This window comes from Hirundo rustica, chromosome 7, assembly GCF_015227805.2.
Source record: "Hirundo rustica isolate bHirRus1 chromosome 7, bHirRus1.pri.v3, whole genome shotgun sequence".
Classification (NCBI taxonomy): Eukaryota; Metazoa; Chordata; class Aves; order Passeriformes; family Hirundinidae; genus Hirundo; species Hirundo rustica.
Genome location: NC_053456.1, coordinates 19,327,181 through 19,344,249, shown reverse-complemented (window position 1 = coordinate 19,344,249; position 17,069 = coordinate 19,327,181). Strand labels below are relative to the sequence as shown.

Below are 17,069 nucleotides of genomic sequence, written 5' to 3'. Positions count from 1 at the left end.
TCACTAGCTAAATATAGGTACATACTCTTACAGGTCGGAATTTGGGATGGACGGTTTGGAAAAACAGAGTTGCTCTTGCAGCTGTCAAAGACTGAAAGAAGCAACTGTTGCTCTTAGTCATTATGGTCAGGTTTTGCCATCATTCTCCACATTGAATCAGTAAGATTATGAGCAATGTAATAAATTATTTGACATGAGTAAGGACAGCAGAATCTGACCCTCAGGGAGACAGCTATGAGCAAAATTGCAGATACATGTTACTAAATATTCTGGAATAGAAGTATTATTAATCGAGTTGTCAGTTTTAACTCCTGTTCAGTTTTTCAGAGTTGTTTAATACAGCTCATTGCTGCAGTCATAAAGATACTAAAAAACTCCATAATTTTGTATCTGTTGCCTTTGTTCTAATATTTTTTTTATACATAACCATATCACATATGCAATTTCTTCAGATATTAAGACCTCAAAATTTTGGGCTTTCTTAATATCCATTTGTTTTTAAACCAAACACTACTGTTTAGACATAAAATATATGTTATTCCAGGTAAAGTTTTGCTTTCCAAAAAAAGTAAAATTGAAATCTCCACCCATATGGTAAAATGTTCTTTGAATGTAATAGAAACAGGATCAAAATACAACTACTTGAATAGTACAATATTATCAAAGTTTATTGAAGTAATGATTGCTTTTCAATATAGGTAGTATTTCATTAAAATACATACTTCAAAAGATTTTCTACGAACAGCAGTATTACACTCACACCACAGTTACTTTAACAGTCAGCTGCTGAAACAACAGCTGAGAGGAGATCTCATTTGACTTTTTCCATTTATAGAAAACAGCACAGAGGTTTTATCTCACTAGAAGACGTAACAGCTGTGTCTTCCTTTAAACAAGAAATGACTCATTTCTCTATAACACACAACATCATGAAAGGTCTAATGACACACACAGAAGCTATTTGCATGTGCCCTGTTTTCTAGATCATTGCTTAAAAAAATGCTCTAGCAAAACCAAACAAACAACTGTATGAGGATATCTGGATTACAATTAAATACTTGGAATAATACGTGCTGAATATTTACCAAAATTATGAGATATGAAAGCTATAATTTGGAACAGAATTACTTTTTCTTAAAGCTATCAATGACGTAGCCAATATGCCTACATACAAAGTGTTCTATGTATGATGGTATTTCTGTGTTGCAAATCATTAAAGATGTTATGGAAATTTAATTCAAATATAATCATTATGGGAAAGTACATCACTCTGTAAAATACATAAATACTTGAAACTGAGCATCAAACTGCATACCTCACACCGCCCTGTCTCAGACAGTGGTTTCCACGTGCAGAAAAAGAGGAGGCTTCCTTTTCTGACATAGTGCTGTGTAAAATGGCAAGCAGTGCCGGGTCCTGGCAGCCAAAGGGCAATAAATAGAGAAGCCATGAAGTTATTAAAATAATGGTGGCTACCTGCCATAAAACGGTGTCTGAAACACCACGGCCGAATTAGTGTTGTCAGGGGAGGGAGAACGAGGACAATCCGACAGCGAGGTTACAGGCGTGCAAAGGGCCGTGCCACGCCGCTGTGCCGAGGCACTCCCAGGCGCTCCCGGTCCGACGGGCAGGGGGAATTGGCAGCGCCGCACCCCGGGAGGCGGCGGCCTGCAGGGGGCAGCGCTCCGCCCCGCCGGCCGCAGGGAGCCGCTGCGCCCGCGGCTCACACACGCAGCGCCAGGAACGCAGAGCTCTTCAGCACACGAGGCTTTTGAATAATCTTCCTTTTATCACGTAGCCTGAGGGCTTATTATATAATATTTGCCTGCTCTTTAGCTTTGGTGTGTTCTTTCTCTGCTACTCCGGTATTTCTAAATTATCTTCTACAGATCTAAATCCAGCAAGAACCGAGTTTTTCCCTGCTTAGGAAACGAACGCGTGCCAATGTAAATCAGGTCATTACTTCCCAGAGTCCCTGGAGTGTGAATCCATCCTTTAGCTTCTCTATTGCAAGTCCCAGTTCTTCGGAAAAAACAGGCTCCCGATCATGTTGCTTTTTGAATACATGACATATGAGAGAAAATTAAAAAAAGCAAAAAGCACTTTTTATTTCATTATCCTATTTTATCAACATAAATTTGATAGTATGAAAAAGTATCTCACCTTGTTCTCATCAGCAAAGTAAGCCTGCAAAGGAAAACAAAAAAGAATTTTGAAAAAAGAAGTCTAAAACCCACATCTGCTAATAATTCCTCTGGGTCAAAACTATTGGGTAGGTCTTCCACAAGAATCCAGTCTATATGGTTTTTACTTCTATGTTAAAATAATTTGTGAAAGGGTTCTAACAGGAGTTTTTGTTTTGGATTATAGATTAGATACCACTGGATTATGGTATTTTTCATTAAATACTAATCTTTGAATTTTCCACCATAATAAAGATTTTTTTAAATGGCAACATTTTTGTATTACATTTGTTGCACTGACAAACTTCATAGGGAATGCCAATATGAAGACAAACTGACAGCATCCTTTTTTGCCTCATGTGCAGCAGCTTTTACTATTCAACATCAAAAACTAGCTTAAAATGTATAATATGAAAATTCAGTTGACATCATACTCAATCTAAGAAAAGAACACAGAGTAATAGAACAATTCAATAAACAGAGGTGTGGGAAAGAGATACCATCTTTCCTGTTCTGCGTGGGTGGAAATTAAGGCTCAAACTCCTAGGGATATCACATCTCTGAAAATATCTACACTCTAGAAATCTCTGGACCAGCAGGTTCTACATCTTATTTACCAAAATGAGCCCAGTCTTGCTTCAGCTGCCCCTGTGGACTGGCAGGGGGCAGCAAAGAAAGCACTTTCCTGCAGAGTCAGGTATTGTGGAATATTGGTGTGTAGCCACTCCTTGGGTCCTGGGCACCCTGTGTCTCCTACAGAAACAACCTTCTAACCATTTTCAGCTTCCAGTTTTTGTTTGAGAATATAAAGAACAGAGTTACTTAATTCAGGTGACAAAGGCACCAATAGAGCAAACAAATCTCCATTTAAGGAAAGGTGTGTCTTCAAATATGCTGAAGACTGAATAAAAATGTGCAAAAATGAAAAGAAAGAAGTCAAAAAGCTAATAAAGAGGAAAAGGAAAAAACAAGAGCTATTAACAAGTGTTAATAAAAGGCTGCAAAATTAAAAGGAATGGAAATAACATTTGTTCTAGGCCTGTTAATTTACCAAATTTGAGAGATTGGTAAGAAAACGTGTCAATGGTCAATGCATCAAGGCTAACATGTGCCATCTACCCTTGCAATCAATCATGGAACCAAGTGTTACTGGCTTGCACACTAAGATTGGAAATTCATTTAAAGAGGGTCAGTCAAGCAACCTAATGCATTTTACAGTAAATTTTCCCAAAATACTGGGAGACATAGCAATGTAAAATTATTGCTGCCTTTCTAAAAAACTTCCTACTTTGAATCTTAGATTAATGTTGAGCATATAGATATCACCATCTATTTGTCTGCTTTAAGAGAAGGCAAATTATCGTTTTACTATTATGTATCTGATTATATTGTACTGCTGCTTTTCAAGCTATTCCTGATTTTAATGTGTTGAGAAACTACATCTAACTATCTTTTAAAATATCTACTACTATTTATTTTGAATAATAGTTTGCTTTTTAATTAAAAATTCATACACAGAATAAATTCCTGTAATAATCAGGATGTTTAGTAAAAGGCATGTAGACGTGTTTTAAATATAGAAAGTACAGTTGCAGCTTATCCTTAATAAAGGATTACAGATGTACATTGCTTAAATGTGAATAACCAAACAAGAACCATTCTATTTTTCTGATTTTTTTGTGGAGCTGCTTACCACAAAAGCATCTGTATGTTCATCAGCTTCTATTTCCACATCATCTGGAACCTGCTCCACTGTTAGGTCTTCAAGGGGTTGAGGCTGCAAATTATAACACTATAGTAAGGAAATTCACATATCTAATATGTTTAATATATTTTTATTATTGTTAACAGTATTATATCTAATTTAAAATAAATAAATGGAGTACCTTTTCTTCCATTTCATAATCCACTCCAAATATAGGATTAGCTGAATAAACTTTGTGAAGTGAATTAATTTCTTTCACTGCCTCCTGTAGTTTCTCTACAGGGTCTATTTTAAAACCAAGTACATATCCTCCACTCTATATAACAGAGAAAAAAAAGACAACATCTGTTTATTAGTCTTATTTTTTAAACATATTTTTCTCCTTGATAGTGATTTCGAGTTTAATGAATTTTCAGCTTGCTGAGAAAACTTTAACCATGGGTGAAATAAAAACAGTGACAATGCTCCTCTATGAGGTAGATAAGCTTTTAACCGTCAATCCGTTATATAAAAGGGGAACAAACTCCTTATACAGAAAACCACAAGCAAACTAGGGTGGGACAAATTCAGAAGTGGTATTAATGATTTATTCCCAGCCATTCAGCAAATGTTGAGTCTGTTAGGTCTTGACATTATTATTAAAGAACCTTTCAGATACACAGAAATAATGAAAAAGATTCAAAGGAGTGGTCTTAATTAAGTACAGAATCAATCAGATACCAAAGATAATCGGTCAGACGACAGTGTGTTTGACAGTTATAAGCTAGTCATGCTGGCCTATTGTTGCTTTGCTCAGAGAAACTATTAACTTCCAATAGCCATACTGACCATAACATACACTTTAAGGAGTGCAAAAAGAACTTTTTTTAAGCTTTCTCAAGGCCACACAGAAGGAATGCTCTATGTTACTTAAAAATAGACCCATGACATTTCAGAATCATTGTATATAGAAATATTGCATGTAGAGAGATATTGTACATATGTATAATTAAAATATAATCAATAGAAAAAGGCTATTAAAGTTTCTTACCTGCTGAGAACTCTCTATCACAAGTGCCAAGCCAAATTTCGAGTCTCTCATTTTTATTGAACGCTAATGATAAAGAGGTGTAACGCTGTTAAAAATTTTGTAATTACTGGATAAAAACCTCATTGTTTTGGTTTGTTTTTTTACACTGTAATAATTACAATTACTGACTCTGGAAGCTTAGCTCCCACTGTTCCCTCCCATTTACCATTACAAATCTGAACCCCTGAAACCTCAGGGAAACGTGTTTTATTAGAAGTGATAACAATGGTAACAGTAAATTTCTGAACATCAGCTTCACTGATCATTAATCCCACTGCATGTAGGTGGCATGAAGGATCTGAGTAAATATTAAAAAAATTTGAAATACAAGCCATTTTCAACACCTGTACCTGCCCAGGAAATCCCCCAACTAATCTGGACAGAAAAGAAAATACATCCTGTGGTTGATGCTGGCAAGACTAAATTCCTCTCTGAATGAGGGATATGAAATAAAATTTTGGTAAGCTGTGAATTTTAACCAAAGACTTGAGCATATGCTATTTCATTTTGGAAATGATTGTTGTAAGATACTTACAATTTGTAGATACGGTATGCTGACATTAAAGCTGTCATTCATATTTGCATGCCAAACTATTCTCACATTAGTAATAAAAAATGTTCCCAAATTTCCCTATTAAAGAAAAGTTATGTTAGAATTGCTTTAAGTACAGAGCTTTTTTCCCCAAACAAGATGATTACTACTATCCATTTACATATAAACAAGGTGTAGCTTCATATTTTATTCATTAAAAGCCTGATTCTTTCCTACCAAACCCGGTTGAAATGTTTCTACTGATTGCAAGGAAGCAGGATCCAATCTTTAAAGGCTACCAGGACCTGAGTAATGCAAATTGTTACTGCTGCAGCAAAGCTGGATCAAGCCACAGCCCAGCCAACCTCATGGGAATACACGAAGCATCTGAGAGCGTTATTAACTGTACAGATCTGGAATTGGCATAAGCGTAAGTATAATGGCATGTGGGTTAAACTTAGGTAACTGAGGAGATGTGTGCCAAGGGAATCTAGAGGAAAGAACTTTTTAGCTTGTCAGAGTGGATCATATTTCTATTCTGGACTAAAAATGCACAGGCAGAAATACCAGCTCCTGTTTTGTTTCACTGCTCCAGGAAATGCTGGCAACTAATGCTCTGTAAAATAATAAATGTTTTCCATTTTCATCTTAAAAGTTTTAATTTTTTTTAAGATACAGAATCCTTTCCAACATTTTCAATTTTCATTAATCAAAAGACAATATAACCTTAATACTGTTTAGTCAAAACTGCACATAAACACACAAATATTCAGCAGAGCATTTCAGAAACATGTTTTTCTTTCAGCACCAGACAGAGCTTTAGACTCATAAATACATTTTTTTAACAGAAATTGTATACCTAGTTCCTTGCATATTAGCCAGGTCATGCTGACTTCAGTTTACCAAAAGGAGATATTGTTGTAGTGAGTAGCAAATATGTGGGATTGGTTTCTCTGCATGCATCAGCTGATGAACGGCATTAAGGGTAATTCCTTGGAGATTACAAAACTATAGGAGTACAATTGCTAGATGAAAATGGAAACATTTGAACTTTTCTGTAGTCAGCTTATTCTGATTCTTTACTATACCTGGTCACTTGATAAATTCCAAACTCCATTGACTTTATCATATATTTGTTCTTGTGGTAACAATCTCAGTTGCTTGTTTTGAATCAGTGCACTTCTCAGCTTCAAATCACGATACATTTTGGAAGTTTCATAAGCTCTACAGAAAATATAAAATACAAATTAGTTCATACATAGTTCCATTTTTCTATTATATTTACTTTTTGTTTTAGTACAGATATGAAATGCATATTTTCAGATTTCCTTATCACCATATTGCACAAAAGTGAGATTACTATTAAAACTTTTTCAACATAATTAAGTATATTCCAGCTTTCCTTAATGAAATTATTTTTAAACTTAAAACTGGTTTTTAATGACTTTTTTATTTCCTGTATTGTTCATGTCTATACTGTTTTTCCCTTAAGACAGTCGTCACCCAGCCTCTACTGCAAAGCATAAATTCTCTGGGTCCTGTGCTATACATAGCACGGACATTAACAATCCCTTATTTTTAGTGCCAGTGATTGTGTTTAAATCACAAACATCCAGTATATATGTCACTATTCCACAGCTCTCAAACAGACACCCATAGTAATGTATCATGCACACACTCATGCAGATGACTTGTCTTTAGGTGGGAAACATCCAGTGTTTTGTAGTCAATCAAGAGTTCTGAGCAGGATTTAACCCTCCATTTCCTTTACGTGGTGCTCTGAGATTACAGGAAATTATGGCAGACAGAAATTGTAGCTAGAAAATGCACATTGATATTAGCTCCTTTATACTCCTATATGGTCAGATGGTTTATACACAGACAAGTTGTATAAATTGTAATAAATAACTGGTATAAATACACATTAATTTTCATTATGTGCAGTTATCTACTAAAATTTGTGATCATTCTCCCCCTTCCTTCCAGAGATTGTTCTCTTTTGGGAAAGTTTTCTGCATGTTGAATATGGACAGTCATATACCGTCATATACACTATCAGCAGTTGCAATCCCCTGTATCTGAGTCCTGGAGCAAACATTATTTTAAGTACACTACCTGTGCACGGCAATAACTGAAGTGAAGAGTCTGGGACTCCCAGGAACAACATTGGTAAATATGAACTCAAACCGAGTATTGTTACATTTAGTCAATATATACAGAGCTTCTGTCTGCCCTCTCAATTTCTGTAACGAAAAAATGAAATATTACATTTTGGCAATGTAGTAGCTTGATTGTACAAATAATAAATAATCTTCAGATATTGTCTAAGTTATTGTTTTAAACAGTGTGTATGGAGGTGTAATCCTGATTCTACCACTAATCTACTGCTGTCTTCAACTGAACTTATTTTTCTTTTTGACCAGCTAGCAGTCCTATCAACAGTAAAACTAATGCAGCCTGCCTGCTCTACGTTTGCAATATCATGACTGAAATATCATTTCTGGTTTTGTTATTATATGGTTGCCCAGGAAATCTACATCATCCTCCTGCTAGTTCTTTGTGGCAAGTAAAACAAACAGCTTCACAATTGCATGCAATTCCATTGCAGCTATGTATTTGAGAGTTCTCCACTTCTAAAACAAAGCTTTTGATACTATTCTATTACTGTTCTTGAAAGGAAACTTCCAGATTATTGTTGATATAGTGCAATAAGTATAAGCACTAATTACAACTTCTTTTATTAATTTTAAAAGGTTTTTTTTTTTTTAACTTACTGAGTTGGCAGTTCTTGTAGTTATATTTATAACACAGTTGTAACCGACAGCTTAAAAGTCAAGGGAGAAAAAAACATTGTTTAGAGAACAAGGAAAATAACAGTCAAAATTACAAAGTATATCACTGAATTTTGTAGCACAGCTTTGGATGCTATTTGTGAGAATTACACTTTGTGGTTAATGCCCTGGGTCCTCATCACAACCCTGAAGACTAATTTAAGCTGGAAAAGTTCTTAGGAGGTTCTTTGGCCAAGTGCTGTTCTCAAATCAGGACCAACTCAGGCTGCTCAGAGTACCATCCAATCCAATAAATATTTCCACAGAAGGGGATTCCACACTGAGCAAATAATTTGTGTACAAAGTAACTGCATCCTGCCCCTGTTTCAGCACATTAAATTAAAAACGAGCAAACCTCTAACTGCTCATACAGTATTAATCCATGCAGTTAAAATGAGAAACTTACTCAGAGTTTACAATACTGGCAAGGCAGGTACTTGTGGAGAATAAATAGAGAAATGCAGAATATGAATAAACAGGTGGCAACAGGAGCAACAGGTAAAGCAATGTATGATGAAGCTCAAACTTTTGTTTCTAAAAAACCAAATGAATCCCACATTGGCCAAATGAAAAATATGTCTGAAGAACTCTTTAACTTATTTTCTAAGAAATTAACATTGAATATTGAATATTACTGTTTGCTATGAATTATCATCTCAGTTCCTATATTATAAAGAGACTCATTAGTAACAGTATATTTCAGACTTTACAGAGCAACACAGCTATACTTCAGTATTCTGTACAGAAATCAATACTTTGTGAAGGAATAGCATGCCACCAAAAAGGAAGAAGGTAATACTTACAAAGATTGACTCTGGGCAATGACAGTGAGCGCCAAATGATCCGCAAATTTGTCACAAGCAGTCTGCCTGGAGATAAGGAGTGTAGCTATTTTTAATCTAAATAAATTCCATTAAATGAAATATTCTGGAACAACAGAATGTTCCTCCCCCTTGACAGGAAAAAGAAGAAAAGCACAGGACAGCCCACCAGAAAAATCACTAAACCACTACATACTTAAATGCTTAAAATGCTAGCAGAGAAAATCCAACAAGGAGCAAATGAAACAACCTCTAATATCTATCAGCATTCCTCAAAATCAAACCAAGAACAGTTACTGATTTCAAGCCAGATGCTTATAGGAAAAATGTAGACACAATCCATGCAAAACTGCTCTGGGGAGGAGAAGGGGAAGGCAGTGAGTTAGCTATCACAGCAGTATTTATGAATAACCTCACCCCTTTGCCATATGCAAATTTATTCCATTCTGTACCCGGTAGAGCAGCACACCCAACCCCCCCAAATGGTCATCTCAGCATGCTGGCAGCTTCAGCCCCTGCCCACTACATATTCCTTAGTGGTTCAGTGAAAACAGCTGGGACAAACTGAGCATTAAAAGGGATTACAGCAGAACAGCATCACACTGTTTGAAATGATTATTCCTACAAGGCTTTCGATTCTAAACAAATTCTGAGACAAGAATCACCTTCCTACAACTTTAAGAAAACACTCTGAGGCAGATCTGTGAAATAGGCAGAATCTCTTCTGTGCAACAGACCACTGAAACAGAGTTCAATGGAAACCTGACGGACTTTCATGAACCTACACAGGTTAAGTACTAGCAAGTTTACAATTTCCCTGAGTTTGCAGTTACCTCTGTCTCCATTGTTTCCTTTGGTATCTTCAACAGACTCTAAGCAGTCTATAAGGACCTCTCCAGGTCTCATTTTCATTTGTCTTAAAAAAAAAAGGAAAATAATTTGATTTATCTTCCAAAGATAAGGCCATTTTTTTCCCTGCTTCACTTTCCTGTTTTCTGCTCAGTATATCATGCAATGAAAAGTTCACACAGGCACACATACATACAAAATAACTTTACATACCTGAGATTATCACTACATCTCACAGATGAAAAACATAATATCTTTATTATTAATTATAACAGTGAATAAATAAATAATTATGTAGCAAGTGTGACCATAAAAACTACACTCCAAAATAAGAACAAAGTGTGTGGAAATTGGAGGGGGAAAAAAAAAACCCAAAACCCCCGCTTGCATTCACATAATTTTTAGGGGACAGAGTTTATTTCCTCTTGATGTACCCTCAGGTCATAAGGACTGAAGCCAAGCTCAGAAAAGAAGACAGCGAAAGAAATATCAGATGTATAACAACATGTGAAGTGCTCTGCTAAATTTTCCGCAAAGGGTGGGTTTTTTTGGTTTTTTTTTTGGTTGTTGTTGTTGTTGTTGCTATGGGGGGTGTTTGTTTTTTGGTAAGGTCTTCTATTTATTTGTTTATATTATTATTTTGCTTTAATTAACTGATCTAACTACTTCATTACATAATAAATGCAGTGGGAATTTTTGCTGTATTTTAATCGCATTGCCAAAAGCAGCCAAAACTCTTCATGTATGGCACGACAGAAACAAAATGTGTAATTAAGACGCGAATCTCCTGAAATACTGCACAGTCACCGCGCCGTTCCCTGAGGAGGATGAAAACTGCACGCCAGGGCGCCAAGTTCTGGTAACCATTTGTGCCACCGTCCCCACAGACACACGCGTTCAGTTCGGTTGTACTTCTCAGCGCTAGGAAAGCCTAGCTGGGAAAACTATGCACCCTTCCCTCAGCCCTCCAGTGTCCAACCTTTTATTTTATTTTCTAGATTAGTAACGCTGAGCGGACCCCACCCAGCAAGCACCGCCCGCTCCGTCCCGCCAGGTGAAGTCGCTCTTCCGCCGCCGCCACACCGGGGCGCTCCCGGCACGCGCTGGGGCGCTCCCGCCATGCACCGCGCCGAGATCGGTGGTCGGCCTCAGCCCGCGGGACGCAGCGCTCGGCCAGCCGCCTGTCGGCGCCGACGGGCCCGAGAGCGCCGCTGTGAGGGCAGAGCAGGGCCGGGTCGGGACACGGACACTCACTGCGGGGATATGTCGAAGCGGACATCCCTGTCCTCCCACAGCGCGTCCAGTACCCCGCTCATGGCCGCCACTAGCCCCGACGAGTCCGCGCGCTGCCCTGGCAACGGGGCTGGGGCGGGGCGGGGGGGGTGGGAGTGTCTCGCGCTCCCGCGGCGGCCGGGATTGGCTGCGGCGCCGCACGCGGGGAGCGCGCGCGCATTCGTGCCCGCCCCCTGACTCCTCCCCCGGCTCGGCTGAGGCGCTGAAATCTCAACGTGAGAGGCGCTCGCGTTCTCCGTGACGCAGGCTCGAGTCCCGGGGGTTTGCGGGGCTGGGTGCTCGTTTGGTGGTTTTGGATTTATTTTAAAATATATGAGATATGTTATTTTTCATTTGGAATGACCTGAAAACGATCTAAATCTTAATTGTAGTGCCCTACCACTTTCAAATTTTAAAAAAATAATACTCCGAAAAAGAATAATAAGAAAAAACGTATCCTTCGGTAGGTTTTTTCCCCTAAGGCTTGTCCTTGGGTTGGCGGGGAATCCGTTGCACCCATCCGGATATTGACACAAGCTGCATGAAATAAAGCAGTGGGCGGGAAGTGCCTCATCCTCACTCTGGCCCTGTCAGGGGAGGGGCTGAGCGGTGTGTAAGCAGAAACGGTGGAGGGTGTTTTGGTTGAGGCCAAACTGCAGTTTTTGGTGATACAGTGTAAGTTGCCATTTTCTCAGGGAAAAAACCCAACCCCCCCCACAAATCCAGCTAAAAATGATCCACGAGTTTCCTGTACAGGAGTATGTAATCTGAGATGTTTGGCCTTGCTAAAGGCTGTGGCAGAAATCCACTTATGTTATCAGAAACGCATTGACGCAGTGACTGTAATTTAGCTGTGAGGTAAGTTTTTAGTCCAATAAAGGTACCATTATCCTCCTTCTGTCCTGGCAGTAAAACCAGAAATGTTTTATTAGAAATAAGCTTAAAAGTATATTAAATAATAGGAAATGCAACATATACAGGCAGATATCAATGTAAAAAGATTATCTCGGTGGCTGACAATAAACTGTGCTGTGTTTAATGTTTTCAACATAAGTTTAAATAGTTATATAAGGAAGATGAAAATACTAAAATGCATTTAAAAATTAGGCTTGGCTTTCAGAAGAGGAACGCATTAGAAGGACCATTTTAGACATGAACTAACCCAGCACAGTAATGCCAGTTATTAGTATATTCACTCATAGAAATCTATGGATGTGTTTTAACTGTAATTGTCATGGATCTTGGTTAGCTAATAAAAACTGAGGAGAGTTTGCTGAAAAAAAAGGATGAAATGTACCTGTGATGAGTTTAGGAAGGGTGGGTGACTGAACCACCTCCTGGTCTTGTGACCCAGAGAGCAGATTGGCCTCAGGTTGATGCACTTGTTGTATTTATCGGTATTAAGTACTACTCTGTATGTAACTTGGAAGTTGATATTTTGTGTTTTAAATAGTAAAATACTATTTGTGAGAATAGCTTCATTTAAAAGAAGTGAAGTTTTCATTGCAGAATCCATGCCAAATACCAGATTTCCATAACAAAGGGAAAAGAACTTACATAATGACCAATGATTGGTTTCCAAAGCAATACATGCAGTTTAAAATAAGCTCTAGTTAGTGATTGTACAATATAATATTTAAAGATCTGGGTGAAGAAAGGGCAGTTGCTATGGCAAATGCTATACTGGTCTCACTATAACTGAGTAAAAAAGGAAATTCTGCACTCTTGATGCTGTTGAAAATTTTCTATTTCATTATAATTTCTATATCATATAATAAATGCTAAAAGTATTCAAGTATGCTTGCATAAGTAGACATTTTTTTAGTTAGTGGGCATATGACTTCATAATGTTAGCATTGTGTAAATGGTTTGATTTTAGGTGTCACGCTGGATACTTTATAAAAAAGCCAAACAATCAATAGCTTCAACCTTGTCATTTTTAATACAGAGACTAATTCCTACCTCCAGAAAAAAATACACAAGCCTGTCTACATTCCTGTTCGGACTCAAAGCGGTTTGCATTTCCATTGCAGCCACCATACCAAAACTGAGCGCAGGCATTGGCTTGTTTGTCATAATACCACCTGATTGTATAAACACGGCATGGCCCTTGATCTAGCCTTAGCTGGCACCGGAGCTCCACAGTACTTTCTAAAATGGAAAAAAAAAAAACCAGAATAGAATAGAAACTATTCAGTTTGTAAAAGTCAATTGTATTCCATAGATTTTACCTTTAAAACTCCTACTTAATTTTATTTTTTTCTGCTAATCTTAGTTTATAATACAATAGTTTAAGATTCACTTTTAGTTCTAAAGATGTTAATATTGAAGGCAAGTTACAAGTGCATCTTGGTAGTCAAATAAACTGTTCCTTTACTGGCATGATTCTAGTAATTCCAGAAATCATAATATTATGGGTCCAGATACAAAAAGAGCAAATAACATGAATATAATAATTTTGAAATACATTTTTTTGAAATCTGATTACATGCAACCAATCTTGTGAGCAAACAGAAATTGTAAACCAAAGAGCGGTAAGCTAGTTGCATCCGCTGTTTTTATATCTGCTGCATCCTTCTGCTGTACATTAGTTTTCCTCGTGGTGTGGGAGAAGAGACATTAAAATACTGAGAGGATTATAGAGCTCTTGATTTGGTTTTGTAAGATATTTGTGCTACTTGTCTTATAAAATGGTAGCAATTATGTACACAAGTTTGAATTTAAAACTGCTACAGATATAGAGGACTGTGACATACTAATCTAGTCTCACTCTAGTAATACCATGAGATAGAAAAGAGGTTTCTGTGAAGTTTAATGTTGTGACTAATATTTTGTCTTTTGCAACTGGTATCTTGTCACTTTTTTGAGAACAACCATTAGTGCCAGAGGCTGAGTAAGTCATGCCACTGTTTCCAGGAAACATGGGAACATGTTTACTATTGCTCTCTTCTGTTGCTCCCATCATAATGCACTATTACTGGAACTGAAAATCCCCCGGATGATGAACAAAATATATTTGGGCGTTTCATATGGAAAGAATCAACCCTTCAAGCACTCAGCTATTTATGATACTTAAAATGACTAAACACTGTTTTTTCCTATTGCTCGTCTGAAAGAGGAATACATTCTTTCTGTCCAGTTCCAAAATCACTATCTTTGTCTTTAATGAAGCATCCCACCTCTGCAGATTGCCCTTCCTTGGCTGATGAATGACCTGGTGACTGGCCCACCCTCAGTGAGCATTATGTTCTCTTTTTGATGCCCCTTAGGAGCTCCCTCTCAGGTTATAGAGAACCTTGCTTTTGCTTTAAGTGGAGTGGTGGGATCCAGAACTTGGGAAGACAAGAGCTGCAACTAGATCTGTTATAAAATCCTGAAATGACTTCTCTTCCATATCACAGACTTACAAAATCTTTGTAGAATGGAACAAAATTATTGTGTATTAAAAGTTAGTAAAACTAAAAAGTTAGGCAGAGAGGGAACAAAATGAAAAACTAGTTATGATCTGTAACCCACCAGGTCCTGGTGTGGGGCCTGCAGTTGGAAGAGACGATGCCATCACTTTATTGGATGGTGGTTGTTTAGATGACAATAATGGTAACACAGCTGCAGGTGAAAAGAAACAGAATGAGACATTGACTTTTCATCAGCCAAAAATGAAAATGAAGAAATGAATGACAATAGGAATACCTCTAGTGTTTACTTTTAGAAGGGTTGGCAGCTTTTCTTCATCTTGTTCTTCTTCATAGGCTTCATTGATGACAGGAGGTATGTTGGTCTGAAATAAGCATTTGATTTTTTTATTTTCTTTCCAGATACTGTGAAGTGTTTCAAAATGAGCAAGCACTCCATGACTTAAAGATTTTTTAATATTTTTCCTTTCCATTTACCCTCACTTTAGTGTTAAGAACCAAAATTTTAACTTCTCCTGCTTGGTTTACCAGGAAAGTTGTCATGTCTAAATGTGGGATAAATATTTTTCTTAGTTGAGCTTTACAGAAGTTTATTTATAGAGTTAAAATTATAATCTACAATTGAGTCCAATTACTGTTCTTAGACTTAATTATAGCAGTGTAATTGCTTTTTAATATTGTTATGATTTACACCGAATTAAACAAAAGAATCCTTGTAGCAATATCAGGAATAAGTTAGAGCGATTAGTTAATTGCCTGCATGCAACATCAGAGCTCTTACTCAGAACAACCAGCTCTGAGCATACCAAGTAAAGTACCTGCCCTGTAGAAAATGAAGGGAAATGGTAAAAATTACATTAGGTGGCGTAGAAAGATATATACTTTGAATTTCTGCTTGTTAAAGCCTGCTGAATTTTCATACCGGAGCTAATGGTAGAGGAAGATGGCCAAGACTCAGAGGACTTTCTACTGTAGATACTCCACGTGTCTGTGCTGAAAGTGGTTGTCTATTAACATTGTTCTTCTGAAGTATGTAATGTAAAGAACTTGGAGATACTGAATGGAAGGATCGCCCAGTTATACTTGCACCATTCTCATTATGGTTGTATACTAAGGTGCCGTGTTCATCTTCACAAAATTGATTGACTAATTTGGACTCCAGAGCTTTAAAAAAAAAAAATAAAAAATATATATATATATATACACACACACACACACCATACTGAGAAATTCAATGCATTTTTAAAATTTGGTTTACTTATATATGTCAGTAATACACATGTAATCCAGAACTCCTCCGGATTGTTTACATGCATCTAAGAAGATTATTCCAGACTCTTTGGAGTATGGATTTTTTGGTCACAAATTTGCCAGCATGTAAGTCCTCTGCATGGTAGAAAATACAATGAACTCACATAAGGGTGTTTGTCTAAGCTTAGTAACAACCACTAATTGGTAATAGGAAAATAACTGCTTATTTTGCTGATGTGAATAACCAAGTGAAAATGGGTTATTTCCCCGGCGGAGTGAACAAGTAGCATTTATGACAATGGGTTTCGTTCTGATTCACAGCCAGCAGAGTTTCAGTGCATGAGCACTTACTCATTTTAGAAAACTTGTTTAAGCAGCCGTTTTCTTAGACTGGGTGGCATGCCCCCATTGGCATGTTGCCTCATAATATAACACCGTAAACAAAAGGGATCTCTAGATTTCTATTTGCAACTTCTAAACATATCCACAAAGGTAATGTTTCTCCCCCACCCTGCCCCCTTGTGAGAAGTGTCAGATAACAGGCAGAAAAAAACTTCAGTGAACACACCTGAGAGGGTGTTAAAGTCATCAATGAGATACATGTGTTCTTCGTCTGGGTCTGAAGCAATCAGATTTAGCTCACGCACAAACTCAACCTGTGTTGGATCTGAAGTATTTACGATTCCTATCGCATACATTTCGATGCTTGCTGCGTGAGCTTCTCGAACAACAAGATCTAGTTTTACAGCTTCTCTCTTGTCTGTTTGGCCGTCTGTTAGCACAATAGCTACTTTTCTCACCCCTGCTCGAGCACCAAAAAATCCTTCCTGGGTTGCTTTGCGGATAGCAGTTCCTGTGTAAGTGCCTTCTCCCATGTATTGCATTTTTCTAATTGCTCGCTTAACATCCTGTCGGGTTGGATACTTGTTGAGCCCGAATTCTAGCCGAACTTCTAAACTGTATAACACAAGGCCAATTCTGGTAGCATTTCTGCCTACAGTTACTCTGTCTACTAAAGCAGTGACAAAGTCTTTGATAATCTCAAAGTTTTCTGGTCCCACACTCTCAGAGCTGTCAATCACAAATACAAGCTCCATAGGAATTTCCTTACATTTAATACTGCAACCTACAAAGGAAAAATAA

General features: G+C 37.5%; 2 protein-coding genes across 4 annotated transcripts in view; both read right to left on the bottom strand.

Annotated features, from left to right (window-relative positions):
• Positions 1 to 642: 642 nt before the first annotated feature.
• BBS5 (Bardet-Biedl syndrome 5) lies at positions 643 to 11,363 on the bottom strand. Of its 3 annotated transcripts, none has more exons than XM_040069154.1 (12): positions 11,245 to 11,363; positions 9,975 to 10,057; positions 9,124 to 9,189; positions 8,264 to 8,313; positions 7,605 to 7,732; positions 6,578 to 6,713; positions 5,493 to 5,588; positions 4,919 to 4,981; positions 4,070 to 4,204; positions 3,877 to 3,960; positions 2,164 to 2,187; positions 643 to 2,053 (listed from the first exon to the last, which is right to left on the bottom strand). In XM_040069154.1, exons 1-12 carry the CDS (start codon positions 11,304 to 11,306, stop codon positions 1,952 to 1,954), a joined length of 1,029 nt encoding a protein of 342 aa, XP_039925088.1. In that variant the 5' UTR covers positions 11,307 to 11,363; the 3' UTR covers positions 643 to 1,951. The 3 variants fall into 3 exon arrangements, with proteins under 3 accessions (XP_039925088.1, XP_058277283.1, XP_039925089.1); XM_058421300.1 differs by lacking the exon at positions 11,245 to 11,363 and adding an exon at positions 10,970 to 11,010; XM_040069155.1 differs by lacking the exons at positions 9,975 to 10,057; positions 11,245 to 11,363 and adding an exon at positions 9,392 to 9,528.
• A 1,850-nt stretch (positions 11,364 to 13,213) lies between these two features.
• The window catches only part of LOC120755267 (collagen alpha-1(XXVIII) chain-like), a 29,944-nt gene continuing 26,088 nt past the window's right edge, over positions 13,214 to 17,069 (bottom strand). The window contains exons 31-35 of the mRNA XM_040070032.1: positions 16,495 to 17,052; positions 15,598 to 15,839; positions 14,953 to 15,040; positions 14,779 to 14,868; positions 13,214 to 13,413 (exon numbers count right to left, since the gene is read on the bottom strand). Coding sequence (XP_039925966.1) covers positions 13,214 to 13,413; positions 14,779 to 14,868; positions 14,953 to 15,040; positions 15,598 to 15,839; positions 16,495 to 17,052 — 1,178 coding nt within the window. The remainder of the gene's footprint in view (positions 13,414 to 14,778; positions 14,869 to 14,952; positions 15,041 to 15,597; positions 15,840 to 16,494; positions 17,053 to 17,069) is intronic.

Coding starts and splice junctions, on each gene's coding strand:
- BBS5 (XM_040069154.1), bottom strand. CDS start 11,306: ATGAGCGGGGTACTGGACGCGCTGTGGGAGGACAGGGATGTCCGCTTC. Junction 8,314..9,123: donor ATTGCCCAGAGTCAATCTTT/GTAAGTATTACC, acceptor TTGACTTTTAAG/CTGTCGGTTACAACTGTGTT. Junction 7,733..8,263: donor CTACAAGAACTGCCAACTCA/GTAAGTTAAAAA, acceptor TTTTCGTTACAG/AAATTGAGAGGGCAGACAGA.